The 20,553-nt window shown below is 38.6% G+C and overlaps 2 protein-coding genes across 2 annotated transcripts in view; both read left to right on the top strand.

Annotated features, from left to right (window-relative positions):
* The first annotated feature begins 1,746 nt into the window (after positions 1-1,746).
* On the top strand, positions 1,747-10,641 carry LOC133534933 (cytokine-inducible SH2-containing protein-like). Its single transcript, XM_061874255.1, has 3 exons — positions 1,747-2,051; positions 2,235-2,373; positions 9,919-10,641. The coding sequence occupies exons 2-3, from the start codon at positions 2,247-2,249 to the stop codon at positions 10,437-10,439; spliced, it is 648 nt and encodes a 215-aa protein (XP_061730239.1). The 5' UTR covers positions 1,747-2,051; positions 2,235-2,246; the 3' UTR covers positions 10,440-10,641.
* Positions 10,642-19,808: 9,167 nt separating this feature from the next.
* LOC133534932 (rho-related GTP-binding protein RhoA-B) overlaps positions 19,809-20,553 on the top strand; it is a 20,360-nt gene continuing 19,615 nt past the window's right edge. The window contains exon 1 of the mRNA XM_061874254.1: positions 19,809-19,976. The gene's annotated coding sequence lies outside the window, so the exon portion shown is untranslated. The remainder of the gene's footprint in view (positions 19,977-20,553) is intronic.

Genomic DNA, 20,553 nt, shown 5'->3' with positions numbered 1-20,553 from the left:
CAATGAGTAGATGAGTGTTATGTGTGTGTTTGTGTAAATAAATGAACATTGAAATTCAAGCACTTCTTTTCCATCCATCCATCCATTTTCTACCGCTTATTCCCTTTTTTTGTATATATATAAATATATATATATGTATATATATACAGTATATATATATATATATATATATATATATATATATATATATATATATATATATATATATATATATCGCTAGAATTCACTGAAAGTCAAGTATTTCTTATATATAGATCTATATATATATATATATATATATATATATATATATATATATATATATATATATATATATATATATATATATATCGCTAGAATTCACTGAAAGTCAAGTATTTCTTATATATCGATCTATATATATAGATATATATATATATATATACATATATATATATATATATACATATATATACATACACACACACACACACACACACACATATATATATATATATATATATATATATATATATATATATATATACTTGCAAGTATGACTACTTGGCAGAGTCAAAAACTGTTGTGCCTCCACTCATTAACACCTGAGCAAGATCCCAGCTCCTCCCTAAGTAGACTGGCACTTGGCCTTGAGTCAACCCCTTTAGTGACGTCATGAATTTGACGGACAGAAAGAGTATATGGCTCTAACAATATATAATCCAAAGCAAGGGTCACCAACCTTTTTGAAACCAAAAGCTACTTCTTGGGTACTGACTAATGTGAAGGACTACCTGTTTGATACACACTTAAATAAATTGCCAGAAATAGCCAATTTGCTCAATTTACCTTTAACTCTATGTTAATGTTAAAAATTAATGATATTTATCTTTGTGGAAACACTGATCATCTTAATGATTTCTCACAATAAATATATATTTTTGATGACATATTTTAAATAGGTTGAAATCCAATCTGCACTTTGTTAGAATATATAACAAATTGGAACAAGCTGTATTTCTAACAAAACAAATCATTCTTTGTTTTACATTTTCCAAAACAAAAATTTTAAAACAAATTCAAAAGACTTTGAAATAAGATTTAAATTTGATTCTACAGATTTTCTAGATTTGCCAGAATAATTGTTATGAATTTTAATCATAAGTTTGAAGAAATATTTCACAAATATTCTTTGTCGAAAAAACTGAAACAAAAATGAAGAATAAAATTAAAATGTATTTATTATTCTTTACAATAAAAACAAATACATTTACTTGAACAATGATTTAAATTGTCAGGAAAGAAGAGGAAGGAATTTTAAAAGGTAAAAAGGTATACGTGTTTAAAAATCCTAAAATCGTTTTTAAGGTTGTATTTTTTCCCTAAAATTGTCTTTCTAAAAATTATAAGAAGCAAAGTAAAAAAAAATGAATGAATTTATTTAAATAAGTGAAAACCAAGTCTTTAAAATATTTTCTTGGATTTTCAAATTCTATTTGAGTTTTGTTTCTCTTAGGATTAAAAATGTCGAGCAAAGCAAGACCAGCTTGCTGGTAAATAAATACAATTTTAAAAATAGAGGCAGCTCACTGGTAAGTGCTGCTATTTGGCTCCGCGTTGGTGACCCCTGATCCAAAGTGTGTAGCAGCATTACACTGCAATAGGGCGGAGTGAGGAACGAAAACATTGCCGGAACTGTCACGACGCTTTTTCAAATTAAAAGACATAAGTCGCAACCATAAAATACACGACAAGGTAGCCATGAAAACGGTAATAGTGGTGGAAGTGTTTGTGAAGACCAACATTGTCATAACGCTGTTGTTCTTTTTTATTAAGGCTATGTTTTGTTCTTATTTTGGTGTTTGGAGCGGGGGTTGTGCTTGTGCTAACAACGGCGAGCTTTGCTGGCAGCGGCTGGCTGGCGACCCGCGTGTCAGCAGCAGTGAAACACAAAACCTCCCAGAAAGCAGATTCCGAGAATCAGACAGCTTGAACCCAACTAACTCACTTTGTTTTCCAGGCTGAGCGTCAGTGCGTCAGGAGCCGCACAGCACATTTGCCTCGGTCTTTATGAGGAGTTTTGCTCAATCCAGGTAAGATTGTGCTCTATTTCTATTTTTTTAAATGTTATTTATGTTCAGCAGTGGACTATTTTGTATAATGGGGTGCATTTAAAATATACTTTTATACATATTTGTGTGCTGAATTCCACTTTGAAATGTAGTTTTTGCGTCAAACCATACATCATGGAGTTCTTACACGGGTGTTTTGGTCAGGTCACATCAGTCATGGTGACCATGGTCCATCGTGTGGACCAAGGTCCATGTTGCCCACATCCTCCCCACCAGCCCCCTTTGGACCTAGGAGAGGATCTTTCCTGCATCGCCGCCACCTTCCAGTATTTACACACCTCAGGTACTGTGACATTTCTAGTTTAGTGTGGAGTGAGTACGGGCACGGTAAATAAATAAACAAACACAATAGAACGGGGGTCTCGAACACGGTTACAGTGAGGCCCACTTCGCAGTTAAAGCTGCCCTAAGAGGGCCGCTTCTTCTTCTTTCTTAGTTTATTTCGAACACGAACACACTTACAATACAATACGGACAGTTTATTATCACCTCACATCACAACATGTCCGAAAAGGAGTAGGAAGAAGCAAAGCTTATTTAATCCTACCCTTTTCCCACGTCAGAGCGTCGACAAATATATACATTCATTGACTGACCCTTTTTACAGCAAAATAGTAAAATGACATCCGTGAATGAGTAATACAACAGTTCTGTAACATGTAATTAATTCAGTCATTACCAACATACTGAGATGAAGAATATCTTGTTTTAAATAAGGTTGAAAGTGTTTCTCATAATTCTTCTTCTTTGCACTTTGTAAGCACTATTAATTTGAACAGCCTCTTATACTGGATCATATCAGTACAATGTTTAAATTCTTTACTTAATTCATTCCATAATTTAATTCCACATACTGATATGCTAAAGGTTTTAAGTGTTGTACGTGCATACAAATGTTTTAAATTAGATTTTTCTCTAAGGTTATATTTCTCCTCTTCAGTTGAGAAGAATTGTTGTACATTCTAAGGATGCAGGTTATAATTTGCTTTGTACATCATTTTAGCTGTTTGGAATTTTACCAAATCATCGAACTTTGATATTTTTGACTCAATAAATAAAGGGTTTGTATGTTCTCTATATCCAACGTTATGAATTATTCTAAGTGATCTTTTTTGTAACACAGTTAACGAATGTAGCGCACATTTGTAGTTATTTTCCCCATATTTCTGCACAATAACTCAGATAACAGGTAACACTAGCGAGCAGTAGAGAATATAAAGTGATTTTTGGCCCAGGACGTATTTTGCTTTATTCATTATTGAAATGTTTTTGCCACCTTATGTTGTATGTTTTGCGTATGAGATTTCCAGTTCTATTTATCATCTACTAATACTCCCAAAAATCTGGTTTCTTTTACCCTTTCAATATCTACTCCGTCTATTTGTATTCGTGTCTGATGCTCTTTTCTACTGTTACCAAATAGCATTATTTTAGTTTTACTGAGATTCAATGATAGTCTGTTTTTATCAAACCATTTTTTTAATTTGTTCATTTCTTCCGTTATTATTTGTATTATCTTCTGTGTGTTCTCTCCTAAACAGAAAGCAGTTGTGTCGTCTGCAAATAAAACTAACTTCAAGTCCTTTGTAACTTTACAAATGACGTTTGTATAAAGATTAAACAATCTTGGTCCCAGTATTGATCCCTGGGGTACACCACAAGATATATCCAACCATGTTGACATGTTTTCACCCATCTTCACATGTTGCTTCCTGTTGGTTAAATAGCTTCTTACCCAGTTCAATACCAAACATCTAATGCCATATCGTTCTAGTTTTTGTATTAAAATATGATTGTGTCAAATGCTTTTGTTAAATCTATGAATACTGCGGCTGCACATTCTTTACAGTCTATTGAAATGGTAATTTCCTCTGTTATTTTGATGAATGCTATTGATGTTGAGATATTTGCTCTAATTCCAAATTGGTTCTCCACGAGCGTCCCACTTTTGTTGATAAATTTATCTAATCGGCTATTGAATAGTTTTTCCATGATTTTGGAGAATTGTGGAAGTAAGGAAACTGGTCTGTAGTTAGTGAACTGATGTATGTTTCCATTCTTATGAATTGGTACAACTTTTGCAATTTTAATTTTGTCAGGGAATTTGCCGGTTAGAAATGATACGTTACTGATATATGTAAGAGGTTCTGAAATGTCTTCTATAACCTTTATCGTTACCATTTCTATTCCATGACAGTCGGTTGAGGTCTTAAATTTACAATTTTTTTCAATTTTGATTACTTCTTTTGTCACCTTAAGAAACATGGAATTGGGATTTCTGTCTATGAGCTCACTCAAGTTCTCAATTGACCCATCATCTGCATTTGGAATTCTTTGTTCCAGATTTTTTCCGATATTAACAAAGTAATCATTAAAACGTTCAACTATTTGGTTTATATTGTCATTTTTGTATTTCCATCTAGAAAGTACTGGGGGTAATCTTTCTTAGCACCATTTTAATGACGCTATTTAGGATGCCCCATGTTGCTCTCATGTTTCTGTTCTTGTTTAATAATTGACTGTAGTATTCCCTCTTAGATGTCCGTAGTATACCAATTAGCTTGTTTTTATATTTCTTATACTTATTTTCTGCCTCTATAGATCTCTGTGTTATAAATATTTGAAGTGTTTTTTTTGACAAGTATTTCTCAGTCCTTTTGTCATCCATGGTTGGTTGTTTTTCTTTTGCTTCTTACTAAGTTCTTTCCAAGGACAATGTTTATCATAAAGTGTTAGAAAGGTGTTGAAAAAATTCTCATATGCCTCATCTACATCATCTTCATTGTATACATTGTCCCAAGTTTGTTTCCTCAGATCCTCCTTGAAGGAAATTATTCTTTCCTCTGTGCGTAGCCTTTGAAGCGTCTTTTGGTCAATGTTCTTCTTCTTGTAATTCCCATCATAAATAGTAAAAACTATTTGGTCGCTGATGTCGGTTGTAAACAGTCCACTTGTGTTATTATCAAAGACATTTGTGAAGATATCATCAATATGTGTAGCACTGTGACTTGCAATTCTGGTTGGCCTTGTGATTTGGGAATACAAACTCATACTATACAGTGTATCTATGAAATCATTAATGAACTTTTGCTTATTGGGGTTCAAGAAATCTATATTGAAGTCTCCACATAAAAAAAGTACTTTTTGACTGATTCCATTGAAAGTTCCCTTAATCCAGTCTTCAAATCCTTCAATACTTGAGTTGGGTGTTCTATGTATACAACTGATCAATACATTTCTACTTCTTTCATGACATATCTCAATGGTTATGCACTCTAAAACATTGTCAATAGCTAGTGTGGGTGGCACTGGGAGCAGGTGAATAAAGTATCTTGCCCAAGGACACAACGGCAGTGACTAGGATGGCGGAAGCGGGAATCAAACCTGGAACCCTCAAGTTGCTTGCACGGCCGCTCTACCTACCAAGCTATACCGCTCCAAGTACACTGGATGTGAATGCCAATTAATATGTGCTGGTTTGAATGTTGAACTTGTTTGAATGTTGAAGAGCTGATGCTGAACTGAAATGCTAGTAGAATGTAGAAATGGTTTAAAGGTAGAAACATTTTAAAGGTTAAAAATCATGAAGTGCTGAAATGTAGTATGAATCTTGGAATGCTAAATGTTGATATAGTTAGGAGTTGGAATACTTAAAAGAGGGTACAAAGTGACACAATCTATGATTTATAGCTCTTTGTATACAACATTAGCTAAAATTTTCGCATGAAAAAGTGTGCAAGCTAACAGGGGGAAGACTTAAATACTTCTAAATGGCCCCAAGTAACGAAATACATGTTTGTTAGGTTACAACGTATACAATTTGCAGAATTGCAAGCATAAAATGTTAGCACAGTAATGTTGGCATGTTTTTGTTAGTATGTCAACATGTGAACAGCTAGCATACATCTAAGATGATGCCTGGTAACAAAATACATGTTTATTAGGTTACAAGGTATACAATTTGCAGAATTGTAAGCATAACATTTTAGCACAGTAATGTCGGCATGTAAATGTCAGCATGTCGCAATGTGAATAGCTACCTTACATCTAAGATAATTTCTGGTAGCAAAATACATGTTTATTAGGTTACAACGTATACAGAATTGCAAGCATGAAATGTTAGCACAGTAATGTTAGCACGTTAATGTTAGCATGTCGAAATGTGAACCGCTAGCTTACATCTAAGATGATGCCTGGTAACAAAATACATGTTTATTAGGTTACAACGTAAACAATTTTCAGGATTGCAAGCATAAAATGTTAGCACAGTAATGTTAGCATGTTAATGTTAGCATGTCGGAATGTGAACAGCTAGCATACAACTAAGATAATGCCTGGTAACAAAATACATGTTTATTAGGTTACAAGGTATACAATTTGCAGAATTGTAAGCTTAAAATTTTAGCACAGTAATGTTGGCTTGTAAATGTCAGCATGTTGAAATGTGAACAGCTACCTTACATATAAGATAATTTCTGGTACTAAAATACATGTTTATTAGGTTTCAGCGTATACAGAATTGCAAGCATGAAATGTTAGCACGTTAATGTTAGCATGTCAAAATGTGAACAGCTAGCTTACATCTAAGATGATGCCTGGTAGCAAAATACATGTTTATTAGGTTACAATGTAAACAATTTTCAGGATTGCAAGCATGAAATGTTAGCACAGTAATGTTAGCATGTTAATGTTAGCATGACAGAGTTTGAACAGCTAGCATACATCTAAGATAATGTCTGGTAGCAAAATACATGTTTATTAGGTTACAACATATACAGAATTGCAAGCATAAAATGTTAGCAAAGTAATGTTAGCATGTTAATGTTAGCATGTCGAAATGTGAACAGCTAGCTTACATCTAAGATGATGCCTGGTAACAAAATATATGTTTATTAGGTTACAACGTAAACAATTTTCAGGATTGCAAGCATGAAATTTTAACACAGTAATGTTAGCACGTTAATGTTAGCATGTTGAAATGTGAACAGCTAGCTTACATCTAAGATGATGCCTGGTAGCAAAATACATGTTTATTAGGTTACAACATATACAATTAGCAGAATTGCAAGCATAAAATTTTAGCACGTTAATGTTAGCATTTCGAAATGTGAACAGCTATATAACATCTAAGATGATGCCTGGTAGCAAAATAAATGTTTATTAGGTTACAACATATACAATTAGCAGAATTGCAAGCATGAAATTTTAACACAGTACTGTTAGCACGTTATGTTGAAATGTGAACAGCTAGCTTACATCTAAGATGATGCCTGGTAGCAAAATACATGTTTATTAGGTTACAACATATACAATTAACAGAATTGCAAGCATAGAATTTTAGCACGTTAATGTTAGCATGTCGAAATGTGAACAGCTATATTACATCTAAGATGATGTCTGGTAGTAAAATACATGTTTATCAGGTTACAACATATACAGAATTGCAAGTATAAACTGTTAGCACAGTAATGTTAGCACAGTAATGTTAGCATGGCAAAATTTGAACAGCGAGCATACATCTAAGATGATGCCTGGTAGCAAAATCCATGTTTATTAGGTTAAAAAGTACACATTTAATTAAAATGCTATAAAAGCTCTATATAAATCTTAATCCAACCGATTTTAATACATAAAAAAATAAGAAATACAATCTTGTTGCAGCAATACAAATGTGCAAAAAAACAACAACTTCTTACTTGAGTTGTAATGTTTGATGGTCATAATTCCATCATTCTTAGGAGTGTACTGACCAGTGAGTTCTGTGGTGCATGTTTGCTCCACCTGTACAAGAGCAACAACTGCAGTGACGTGTGATGCTTTGCCAAGGTCTCATGTGACAAGATGTGCGTGACGCCTGTGTGGGTTCTGGGTATTTGTAATCATCCATCTTGTCTACCACGTATTCTTCAAAGGGAGCAGCAGTGGAAAGCTACGCCTTGCAGCGATCACCAGCTGTCCGTGACTGTACACACTTTCCCATTATGCGGGCGTCTACCAGGAATTGAACTCTGTGTGGATGGTTATGCTACCAAACATTTTTCACCAAGTACCACCTCAGAAAACACTTTGCTCTACAAGTACCACCATAATGACCAACATGAAATACAGTATCGTAGTAGGCCCAAGTATTCAATAAAAACAAGGCAGATGTTTTATTTAACAAGTATATGGGTAATATGTATATGGGTGATGTCAGGTTCAAACACTGATGACATCTATTAAACAAGACAAGAAGAAAGGAATTAAACAGAGACATACTCATTTAAGTAGAGACGTCTGGACTCTACTCTTGTGCAGTCTCACCAGGCTCTGACGATAAATAGTACGCCTCCTCTTTTATTTGGACTTTCTCTGATTTAAATGGCAACAGCTGTTTCTTAAAGGAAGGAGATCATAAACAGGTGCTGCCTTTAGCCACAAAACAGTTAAAAGAAAAGGTCGTAAAACAGTTCAAAGAAGAGGTCCCTGGAGAGGAGTCAGGTCCTGCTTCCTCTTCGCTTTGTAGATCTCGGGTCAAGACAATATCTTTCTGTTCATTACATTACATCAAAGAAGCAGAACCCCTTCATGTTGCTTCCCATCCTACACAGTGAAATTTTACAAGCCTTTTTCTTTGTAGGATCGAAGACAGCTTTTGTCTCCTCGCCGGGCGAGCTGAACTCAATGTAACACAAAGTTTTGTGATAACTTAGATACAATTATTCTGACAGGTTATACTTCTATAGCGCTTTTCTACCTTCAAGGTACTCAAAGCGCTTTGACACTGTTTCCACACTCACCCACACATTCAGACACTGATGGCGGGAGCTGCAATGCAAGGCTCTAACCACGACCCATCAGGAGCAAGGGTGAAGTGTCTTGCTCAAGGACGCAACGGACATGGCGAGGTTGGTAAAAGGTAGAGATTGAACCAGGAGCCCTCAGGTTGCTGGCAAAGCCACTCTCCCAACTGCGCCACGCTTTCCCCGTGTATTTAATAATACTGCTCAGTGGCCTTTTGGTCAGAGTGTCCGCCCTGAGATCGGTAGGTCGTGAGTTCAAACCCCGGCCGAGTCATACCAAAGACTATAAAAAATCGGACCCATTGCCTCCCTGCTTGGCACTCAGCATCAAGGATTGGAATTGGGGGTTAAATCACCAAATAATTCTCGGACGCGGCCACCGCTGCTGCTCACTGCTCCCCTGCGGGGATGGGTCAAATGCAGAGGATAATTTCACCACACCGAGTGTGTTTGTGACAATCATTGGCACTTTAACTTTAATGTTGGCCACGTTACCATTGCACACAATGCACAGACTGTCACGTCGGGGTTTTTTTTCTCCTGGGATGCAGACGTACCACTCCGGACAAGGTGTGCAGGTAGGAACGTGATTTAATCCTCAACAATCAAAAGAAGTAGAAAAAACGGAAAACAAGCCGAAGGCACAACGTGCTGATCGCACTAGGAGCTATCGCTATCACTTGGCATGGACTAGAATCAAGCAAAACTTATGTAGCAGATTGCCCGAAGCAAACAATGACGCCGGCTAAACAGCAAAGGCAAGATTAAAAAGTCCCTCTGATTAGTGCTCGGGAAACAACTGAGTGTCCGGAGCGCCAATCAGAGACAGGTGGAAACAATAAGCATCCATGGTAACTAAATACAAACAAGGGTGCACAAAAACAATAACTGAGGGAGTCCAAAACTAACAGAACATAACAAAACATGATCCGGACCACGGATCATGACACAGACATCATCAACAATGACACTTCCTATAGACTTCTTTGGAGTCGAAACAGGAGTTCAGAACAGTCTCATTACAAATACGTTTTCTATCATTGCAGGCTGGTACTGGGGCTCCATCTTGGCGAGTCAGGCCCAGAGTACACTCCTGACGAAGTCGGAAGGCACCTTTCTGGTGCGGGACAGCAGTCACCCTCAGTACATGCTGGCGCTGTCAGTGATGACCCACTGCGGGCCGACCAGCGTCCGAATAAAGTACAACAAGGGCGCCTTCTGGCTGGACTCCCTCAGTCCCGAGCTGCCGAACCTGCAGTCCTTTCCCGACGTCCTCAGCCTCATACAGCACTACGCCGGCTCGGGACACACGCCGCAAGGCCCGGCGGCGTCCATCGAGGACAATCCCCTTTCCACAGGAAAGTCGGACGCCGCCCAGCGCCCGCCGGGTACTGAGGACAATGGCGTGTTGCTGAAGCTGGTGCGGCCTCTTCACAGGCCGGACACTTTCCCGTGTTTGCAGCACCTGGCGCGGCTCGCCATCAACAGAAATACAAACTGTCCCGACCAGCTGCCGCTCCCGAACCCTCTCCTGGACTACTTGCATGACTACCCTTTCCACATATGAGGGTCACAGAGACAGAGGCAGGGATACCCACTCAGGTCAGGTGTTATTCGGTCCACACGGACTAAACCAAAAACTACTGTCACCCTCCACAATGTTGTTGTTTTCTTTCCTTCAATATGATTTCTTCGTTCTTCCACAATAAATGCACATTAGGAAAATCAGACAACCCAAATAATTCAATAAACTTTGTGTGGAATCTTGATTTTTGTTTCACAAGAGTTAAGGAAAAATGGAAAAAAGTGTTTTCAGAACATCATTTCATACTCTGTCCATTAAAAAAAAGAACGCCTAAGCCTAGAAAAATAAAATGAATCATGGCCCACATGAGAACTTTTCCTTTGTGAATGCATAGCGCAAACCTTAGTTTGTTACGCCTCATACATAGTTATTTTTATTATACAGTGTAGGGTTGCGCGGTATACCAGTCGTAGAACAGTACCGCAATACTATACGTGGTACTGTTTAGAGGCAGTTCTACCTCTAAAAAGTACCAGTCCCCCAGTCATTGTCACGTCGTGCCATTGCTGTTTTTATGAGCAGGCGAGCATGTTCGGCAGCGCACAATCACAGAGTACTACAAGTAGACAAAGTGTGTAGACAGAAAAGGGAGAATGGGCGCATTTTGGCTTAAACACTAACGATAAGGTGAAGTTATAACACGGAAACACCCTCAGGAAGAGGTGCTTCAAGACATGGCAAGTTTGCTCATGGCTAAAATCCAGCCCCAGTCTGCAGTGTTGTAGCTACTTCTAAATCACTAATCCTTGTCTCCATGGCAACAAATAAAGGTTGTTACAAGTATCAATGCCTGCAGGAAGAGGAGTAGCTAAACATGTTTTTAGGGCTGCAACTAACAATTAATTTAAAAATCGATAAATCTGTCGATTATTACTTCGATTAATAATCGGTTAAAAGAGACAAACTACATTTCTATCCATTCCAATACTTTATTTAAAAAAACGGCATACTCCACGAAACAATGAGCACATGGCAAACAATCCATTCGACTTGCCAAATAAAACAAGGCAATGGTTTAAAACAATTTTTTTTTTATAAAGTGCACCATTGTCATGCAAATAGCAATAATTTTGCTAAGGGGAATTTCACACCTGTCTACTACCTATGCCAACCATTCTGCAATATTGTATGCTGAATGTCTTTCCTCTAGTGGCATGGTCGTAAGGCAGATTGACTTCATGTTCCATTCATCTCCAATGTGGTGCCATGTATTGTCAAGCTAGGCTTCCGTGGCTACACTTGTCCACACATCAGAAGTGAGAGCAATTTTGCTCTGGGTGGCTTTTATGTCAGTCTACACATCATGGAATGTCCTTTCCTTGGCGACAGATCTGGCCATTTTTTAACCTAAAACTCTACAGTGTTTTTTTTTTTACAGTGCACTACTGTAAAATGGAAAGAAAAAACTTTGTCAGTGTTTTTTTTCACAGAAAATTTTGGTGGTTGAGCAGCGCGCAGTTTTATTTTCCTCCAAAAATCTATGGTTAAGTTTACAGTAAATTATTGTAAATTGTAGGACAGTACTGTACTATTGTTAATTTTATGGTACATTTTTTATTCTGAAATCTACAATTATTTTTACAATGAATTACCGTACAGTACAACTGTTATTCTTTTGGAGAATGTCATAAACTAAGTGACTACAGTCATTTTTATAGTGCATCACTGTTAAATGGAAAAAAAACGTAGAACTGTAATTTTTATGGTAAAATTCTTCCGACTGAGCTGCCAGTATTTTACCGTATAATCTACTGACTTTATTTTACAATGCAGAAAAAGATTTTAGAGATTACATTAGTCTTTTTTAACAAATACAACGTCACTTAAGAGGGTTGTAAAATTTTCCATATCAACTCGAAACAATGTAATGAAACTTGAAAATTGCTCCAGTACTTACATTATTTATATTTAATTTGGCCTTCAGTCAAAAAGGGATTCCGCCTCAGACAGATCATCACATCATCATGCAGAAGACCCCCAATCTAGGCCAGCCCATTGCACCGTAGACCCCCAGAGACGGTACAAAGCAAATAATGTATCCACTGACTGTCTTGTTGGCTGCAGGAGAGGAACACACTCCATATTCCCCATTGAAGTCTTTGTTTAATGACGCTCTGCTACAGGAAAGAACGAGAAGAAATTTAGTGTTGCCAATCAACCTATCCCCAGGTGTATGTTTTTGGCGGTGGGAGGAAGCCCTCACAGTCATGGGGAGATATTGCAAACTCCACACAGAAAGATCCTGAGCCCGGGGTTGGACCCAGGACTACTCAGGACAGGGGCGTCGCCAGACATATTTCACTGGGGCACGCGCCCCACTGTTGATCTGCAGTGCCCCAGTAAAAATTTCACCAATAAAAAAAAAACGCTTCAGAGTTTTAAGTCTACGTAACATAGACACAGCGCACATACTACTTAGTATGGTAATTGATTGCTACTGTAGTCACTCCACGAAACAATGAGCACATGGCTAATTAATATGGTAATTTATTCACGTGTGGATCGAGACTTCGGTTGAGAGAGAGAGAGAAAGAGGATGAGAATCACTGCTGAGGTAGGTAGCGTTAGCCAACAACAATTTGTTAATTACATTATTTTGATTTTGATTTGACTCAAACTGTAACTCCTAGATGAATTTAAGAAAGTTATTCGCCCGCAGCAGGGAAGAAGCAGCTAGGAATGAGAGATGTAAGTGAAGTCCTAGCTAGCTAGGCAACATCATTGTCTTAAGTTGATGCTAAGTTAGCTAACGTTATTCCTTGTATCAAGACAAACATATTCATTTGCTGTACGAGCTGTCGGGGGAATTTCCAATCAACATGAAACATAATGTTGGTTATTGTCTGCTGGTTCTGCATCAATGATGATTTGGAGTAAGCATGTGTGAGTTGAGTGCTTCTCAAATGGTTTATCTTCAGGAAGAAAAACATTTTTCCATATCATCAAGTCGTGAGCCAAATTTTTAAATCATTCAAGTTTATTTCACAGAAAAATAGCACAATAGACTTGTCTTGTTAATCGGTGTGACTTTGACTGAAATAATCTTGTTTTGTCACCAGAAAAATGGCTACAGCTAAATCATCTACTTTTGTTTCCAGAAAAAATAGTAACATTTCTGTATTTGTTGTCAGAAAGATGGCTGAAAATATCGGGTTTGTTGCCCCATTTAGATTTTTAAAAAATATATTTCCATGTCTGTCCTGAGTCCTCCTCCAACTTGTTAGTCGGTTTGCCTTTTGCTAAAATACTCACTAATAGTTACTAGAAAAATGGCTAAAAATATCTGGTTTTGTTGCCACAATTAGATTTTTTTCTCCCTAAACTTTTTTTTTTTCATGCACACATCTGACTGCGACTCTGAAAATGACACACAATCCACTTTTATGTCACGACCCACCAGTTGGGAACCACTGGTCAACTGTATAACAGTTACTGTAATATTTCCATGTCTGTCCAGAGTGATTGACCACTTTGCAAAAATGAAAACGAGACGTTACAGTTTACTTCTCAGAAAATGATTCCCTGAACAGACACACAACAGTTGTTCATTTATTCTACTACTGTGGCTTTATTGTTTTGTGTATATTTAATAGTTTTGTGTATCTGAAATAGGATTTGCCACAATGCCATAAATGGAAATTAAATAATATAAAAGAACCCAGAGATGTAGGGGTGCTTTATTTTTTGTTTTACTTCTGTAGATGTTAAATTTGCAGATGATTACTGCAACATATATTTCAAAAAGATTCATTGCTCTTCCTTTGTTCTTTTACCAGTAGCAGTTTAGAAGTCTGGAGTAAAAAAGTGCCCAAGTAGGTCAAATGCATTAGTTAATTTCAGGTGGTTAATCAAAGATCCATACACCATAATCTGATATGATTTCGTAGTTTAAAGCACTATTTATTTATTTTTTGTGATGAATAAGTGCTAAAAAATGTTTTTGCTTGCGCGCTTTGCACACTCACATGAATTATTTGTGCCCCAGGTGTGCCCCAGTATAGTGTTAGGTCTAGTGACGCCCCTGACTCAGGACCTTCGTATTGTAAGGCACATGCACTAACCCCTATTCCACCGTGCTGCCCTAACATGAGCCAGAATATCAAATATATTTTGTGCCATTTCATGTGTGCTTTTATAACAGTAATGTTCTTGAAACTAGCAGCCAGGAGAATAAAGTAAACATAATAATGGTACATGGTTGCAATCAGGTGTAATTTAGCATGCTGCTTTAAGCCATATTTATTTATTATAGTGTTGAAAAGATTAATGTAAGGACAGGAGGAGATGGACCTAAGGCCACAATTTAATCACAAGACACTTTTGTAAAGCGTCACCAGCTGGGCAGAAGCTTAACGGCAAGAGCATCGGCATATTTTCACAGGACTAAGCCTCTTGCTGACAGGACTTGTGTCGTGTAAAACGAAAGGTTGAATCCCAGTTAAATCCTTCCTAATTAAAAAATTACAATTAATATTTTTCCATTCAGATTAAAACATATACTGTACGTTTATTTGTCCTAAACACCCTCGAAGTTACACAGTTGTTGTTTTTTGCTCCAGTCAGTATGACTTATGTGGTTTAATATAATGTTTCTGTGTGAAAAATAAAATCACAACAACAGAGGATAGCTCTACTAGTTGTCACGATGCATTCTATATTTTATCGTTAAAACAGGGGATCAGAACATTCAGAGAAAGATTTGTCCATGCATTTTAAAGAATAAACTTTCGGAAATAGTAAGTAGCTGAGAGATTGAGAGATGTGTTTAATTGGGGTGGGCGATACTGCCTCTTTTGGTAACGTTACTATACTAAGTAAATACAAGTCCCAAAAATTGTCACCGATGACTTTTACTTTGACGCACGTGAGATTTAAGTATTTTGTGATTTTGCCTGCCCTGCGATGAGGTGGCGACTTGTCCAGGGTGTACCCCGCCTTCCGCCCGATTGTAGCTGAGATGGGCGCCAGCGCCCCCCGCGACCCCGAAAGGGAATAAGCGGTAGAAAATGGATGGATGATTTTGCCTTTAATTTATTGATCATGATTATAATATAAACAAAACAAAATACAACTTCACCAACATTTATATATTTTTCTAAATATATAAATTAACTATAATTATTTTCACATATTTGAAGTGTATTTTTTGGAAACCTAATTCTGTTTTGTATATCCATACCTACATCTATGTCATAGTCTGACCTGTGGAAGACCCCCCAAGCCAGGCTCAGCTTCCTGATCAGAGCAACGTACGAAACCTTGCCTTGTCCCCAAAACCTCCACCAATGGTTTGGTGCCGAGGAGACCTGTCCCCTGTGCAACACCATCAATGCAAGCCTCCAGCACATCCTGTCGGGCTGCACGACAGCGTTGTCGCAAGGTCGCTACAGATGGCGACACGACCAAGTCTTAAGAAACCTGGCAGATGTGTCAGAGACCTGCAGAAAGGAGGCAAATAGCAGACCTTCTGCTACAGCCAGACATCCAGTCCAGATCACGAGGGCTGGAGAGGGTGCCAAATCCCCCCCCCCCCGCCAGAGATCTACAGCGAGACTCCTCTCACCAGGAAATGAGTGGAGCATGAGGGTCGACCAGGGGCTGAGTAGTCCTGGGTTCAATCCCGGGCTCGGGATCTTTCTGTGTGGAGTTTACATTATATCCCCGTGACTGCGTGGGTTCCCTCCGGGTACTCCGGCTTACTCCCGCCTCCAAAGACATGCACCTGGGGATAGGTTGATTGGCAACAATGAATTGGTCCTAGTGTGTGAATGTGAGCGTGAATGTTGTCTGTCTATCTGTGTTGGCCCTGCGATGAGATGGCGACTTGTCCAGGGTGTACCACGCCTTCCACCCGAATGCAGCTGAGATAGGCTCCAGCGATCCCCCTCGACCCAAAACGGGATAAACGGTAGAAAATGGATGGATGATGGATATATATGTATATATATATATATATATATATATATATATATATATATATATATATATATATGTGTATATATATATATATATGTATACATATATATATATATATATATATATATATATATATATATAGGCCCTGCGATGAGGTGGCGACTTGTCCAGGGTGTACCCTGCCTTCCGCCCGATTGTAGCTGAGATAGGCGCCAGCGCCCCCCGCGACCCCGAAAGGGAATAAGCGGTAGAAAATGGATGGATGGATATATATATATATATATATGTATATATATATATATATATGGTCTGCGATGAGGTGGCGACTTGTACAGGGTGTACACCACCTACCGCCCGAATGCAGCTGAGATAGGCTCCCGCAACCCCAACCCAAAAAGGACAAGCAGTTGTAAATGGATGGATGGATGGATGGATTTAAATATGGTCGAGGTTTCTGTGGTTTATCCATTATACAGCGCTCATAACCGGGGTAGAGCGGTTTGTACGTTAGGTCAGGAAAAAACACAGAGACTATTTCATCCCTACAGGCCTATTTTGCAGGTGTCCCTGCTCTTCGGGGAGAAAAAAAATTCCCTGAAGAGCAGGGAAACCTAACGGAGATTATTTCATCCCTACAAGCCTGTTTCGCAACTTTCCCTCCTCTTCAGAGGACAAAATCCCTTGAAGGGCAGGGAAACATACAAAACAAGTTTGTAGGGATGAAATAACCTCTGTGCTTTTTCCTGACCTAACGTATATATGTATGTATCGCCCAGCCCCTGGCCAAATTTTTTTAACTCAATGCCGCCCCTGGGTCAAAGAGTTTGGGGACCCCCTGTCTTAAAGGCCTACTGAAATGAGATTTTCTTATTTAAACGGGGATAGCAGGTCCATTCTATGTGTCATATTTGATCATTTCGCGATATTGCCATATTTTTGCTGAAAGGATTTAATAGAGAACATCCACGATAAAGTTTGCAACTTTCGATCGCTAATAAAAAAGCCTTGCCTGTACCGGAAGAAGCAGACGATGTGCGTGTGACATCACCGGTTGTAGGGCTCCTCACATCCTCACATTGTTTATAAACATAGCCACCAGCAGCAAGAGTGATTCGGACCGAGAAAGCGACAATTTCCCCATTAATTTGAGCGAGAATGAAAGATTTGTGGATGAGGAAAGTTAGAGTGAAGCACTAGAAAAAAGAAATTAAAAAAAGGCGACGGCAGTGGGAGTGATTCAGATTTTATTAGACACATTTACTAGGATAATTCTGGAAAATCTTTTATCTGCGTAGTGTGTTAATAGTGTTTTAGTGAGATTATAAAGTTTTACCTGAAAGTTGGAGGGCTGCGGTGACTGTCAGTGTCTCTGAGAGAAGCCAATAGAGGAGCCAAGATCACAGCTGCCTTTTTGACAGCTGCTGCAGGAGGAAAGACGCTAACTCCGCACAAGTCTCCAGTAAGAGCCGACTTAATATCACAATTTTCTAATCCAAAAAGTTGCTGGTTGACATGTGGTAGAGAAACATGTTTGCTAAAGCTTCACAACAAACAAAGAAACACCGGCTGTGTTTCGGTTGCGAAAGGCAGCTGCAATCCGCCACTTTCCACCAACAGCATTGTTCTTTATAAACTCCATTATTAATTGAACAAATTGCAAAAGATTCAGCAACACAGATGTCCAAAATACTGTGTAATTATGCGATGAAAAGAGACAACTTTTAGCCATAAGTGGTGCTGGGCTCAAATGTCCACTTAACCAATAACGTCACAAACACGTGTCATCATTCCGCGACGTTTTCAAGAAGAAACTCTGCGAGTAATTTAAAATTGTAATTTAGTAAACTAAACCGCCCGTAATGGCATGTGTTGCAATGTTAAGATTTCATCATTGATATATAAACTATCAGACTGCGTGGTCGGTAGTAGTGGGTTTCAGTAGGCCTTTATATCATCAATGATGAAATCTTAACATTGCAACACATGCCAATACGGCCTTTTTAGTTTATAAAATTGCAATTTTAAATTTCCCGGGATTTTCGTCTTCGAAACGTCGTGTAATGATGACGTATACGCAAGACGTCACAGGTTTTTAGGAAGTATGAGCGCTGCGCACACACAGCTAAATGTCGTCTGCTTTAACGGCATAATTATACAGTTTTTTGGACATCTGTGTTGCTAAATCTTTTGCAATTTGTTCAATTAATATTGGAGAAGTCACAGTAGAAAGATGGAGTTGGGAAGCTTTAGCCTTTAGCCACACAAACACACGGTGATTCCTTGTTTAAAATTCCTGGAGGTGAAACTTTCCTATGGATCAGAGGAGAACATGGATCCTGACCACATGTCAACCAGCAGGTTTAGGTGAGAAAATTGTGGTTAAAAAGTCAGTTCTTACAGGAGAAAAGCTGAGCTTGTGCCGTCCATGGCTGCCGTCGACTCCCCTGAGACACCGTGCGTCAAGACACCCGTGGAGACACCCTTCCGACTATCAGGTAATATTAAACACACTAAAACACTAGCAACACCATAGAAAGATAAGGGATTTCCCAGAATTATCCTAGTAAATGTGTCTAAAAACATCGGAATCCGTCCCAATGCAATCTCGTTTTTTTTTTTACTTTTTTTTTTTTTTCTAGTCCGTCGCTATCAATATCCTCAAACACGAATCTTTCATCTTCGCTCAAATTAATGGGGAAATTGTCGTTTTCTCGGTCCGAATAGCACTTTTTGTTGGAGGCTCCCATTAAAAACAATGTGAATATGTGAGGAGCCATCAAACATGTGACCTCATCGTCTGCCACTTCCGGTAAAGGCAGAGCATTTGTCTTAGCACCGAAAGTTGCGAACTTTATCGTGGATGTTCTCTACTAAATCCTTTCAGCAAAAATATGGCAATATCGCGAAATGATCAAGTATGACACATAGAATGGACCTGCTATCCCCATTTAAATAAGAAAATCTCATTTCAGTGGGCCTTTAAATTATGATGCAATGCAAAGTGAAACCACAATCCACCCATCCATTTTCTATAGTTTGTGGAGCTTATCCAAGCTGCACTAGGACACAAGGCGGTGTACACTCTGGACAAGTCGCCACCTCCTCCCAGGGCCAACACAGATAGACAGACAACATTCCCACACTAGGGCCAATTTAATGGTGCCAATCAGCCTATCCCCAGGTGCATGTCTTTGGAGGTGGGAGGAAGCCAGAGTTACCCACGCAGTACCGGGGAGAACACGCAAACTGAGTCCACAAGGAAAGACCCCGAGCCAGGGAATCGAACCCAGGGAGGCACCAGGACTATAAGCTATGTGCCACCCTGAAATTGCAATCATTTTGTGAAAATACGACCTCAATCCAAAAAAATACACCTTGGCCGTTTATTGTAAATATAATTTGGTAAATAATAATTTCAAAGCGCCCCACACCAGTCATTAATGAGTATTATTTGTGATTGTACTAACTAGTGATGCTCCCTTCCCCTCCCCTTCCTCACTTCCCTTCTCTTCATCCTCCAGCAGCGCTCTCAGCCACGGAGGCCAACAAAGCACAACTTGAAAGTCATTATTTGGATACATTTTTAAAACAACATCCCAGCGGGTAAGCACGTCGCACTGAGCAACGATTCCCTTACAGCGGAATAATGTCACTTTACGAACCGCGCGGTGGTGTGACGCGGCGTTTTCGTCCGTTAGCGGCGCGGCTAACGGACCATTAAAGTCGTCTTAACTTCCGTTATGCTATGCTAAGTGCTAACGTTAGCTAGCCTCGCATTTCGGAAGCGGATTTTGACGGTTTCGTTTTGAAATAGAACGCCAACAAAACCGCTATATTGCGGCTATTATTCTAACAATGTTTCCCCTTAATCACCAAGTACCGCTGAAAATGTAATATTTTATATTAGCGTCATATATCCTGCTAGCTCGTATGGCGCTGGCGTCGATGCTTTAGTAAACACAACAACTTCCTCCTTTTGCTGAAATGTGGGCCGCCTTGTCTTAATAAGTTCACGTTGGCTTTATTACATAAAGTCTTTTAATTGGTATTAAATGTAAGACGCGTCCAGCTCACGACCATGGTGGGTAACATGATGGTTGGAGTAACGTTGATGGAAGAGTTAGAAGTAAAGCAAAAGCCAGTCACTACAGTGTTGTAAATAGCAGTTAGCTTGATGTTT

Source organism: Nerophis ophidion, linkage group LG16 (assembly GCF_033978795.1).
Source record: "Nerophis ophidion isolate RoL-2023_Sa linkage group LG16, RoL_Noph_v1.0, whole genome shotgun sequence".
Taxonomy (NCBI): Eukaryota; Metazoa; Chordata; class Actinopteri; order Syngnathiformes; family Syngnathidae; genus Nerophis; species Nerophis ophidion.
This window is presented reverse-complemented; position numbering and strand designations above follow the sequence as displayed.

What these genes read in the sequence shown, in the direction of transcription:
- LOC133534933 (XM_061874255.1), top strand. Translation starts at nt 2,247, where the DNA reads ATGGTGACCATGGTCCATCGTGTGGACCAAGGTCCATGTTGCCCACAT. An exon ending in CCAGTATTTACACACCTCAG is followed by an intron (nt 2,374 to 9,918) that starts GTACTGTGACAT and finishes CTATCATTGCAG; the next exon opens with GCTGGTACTGGGGCTCCATC.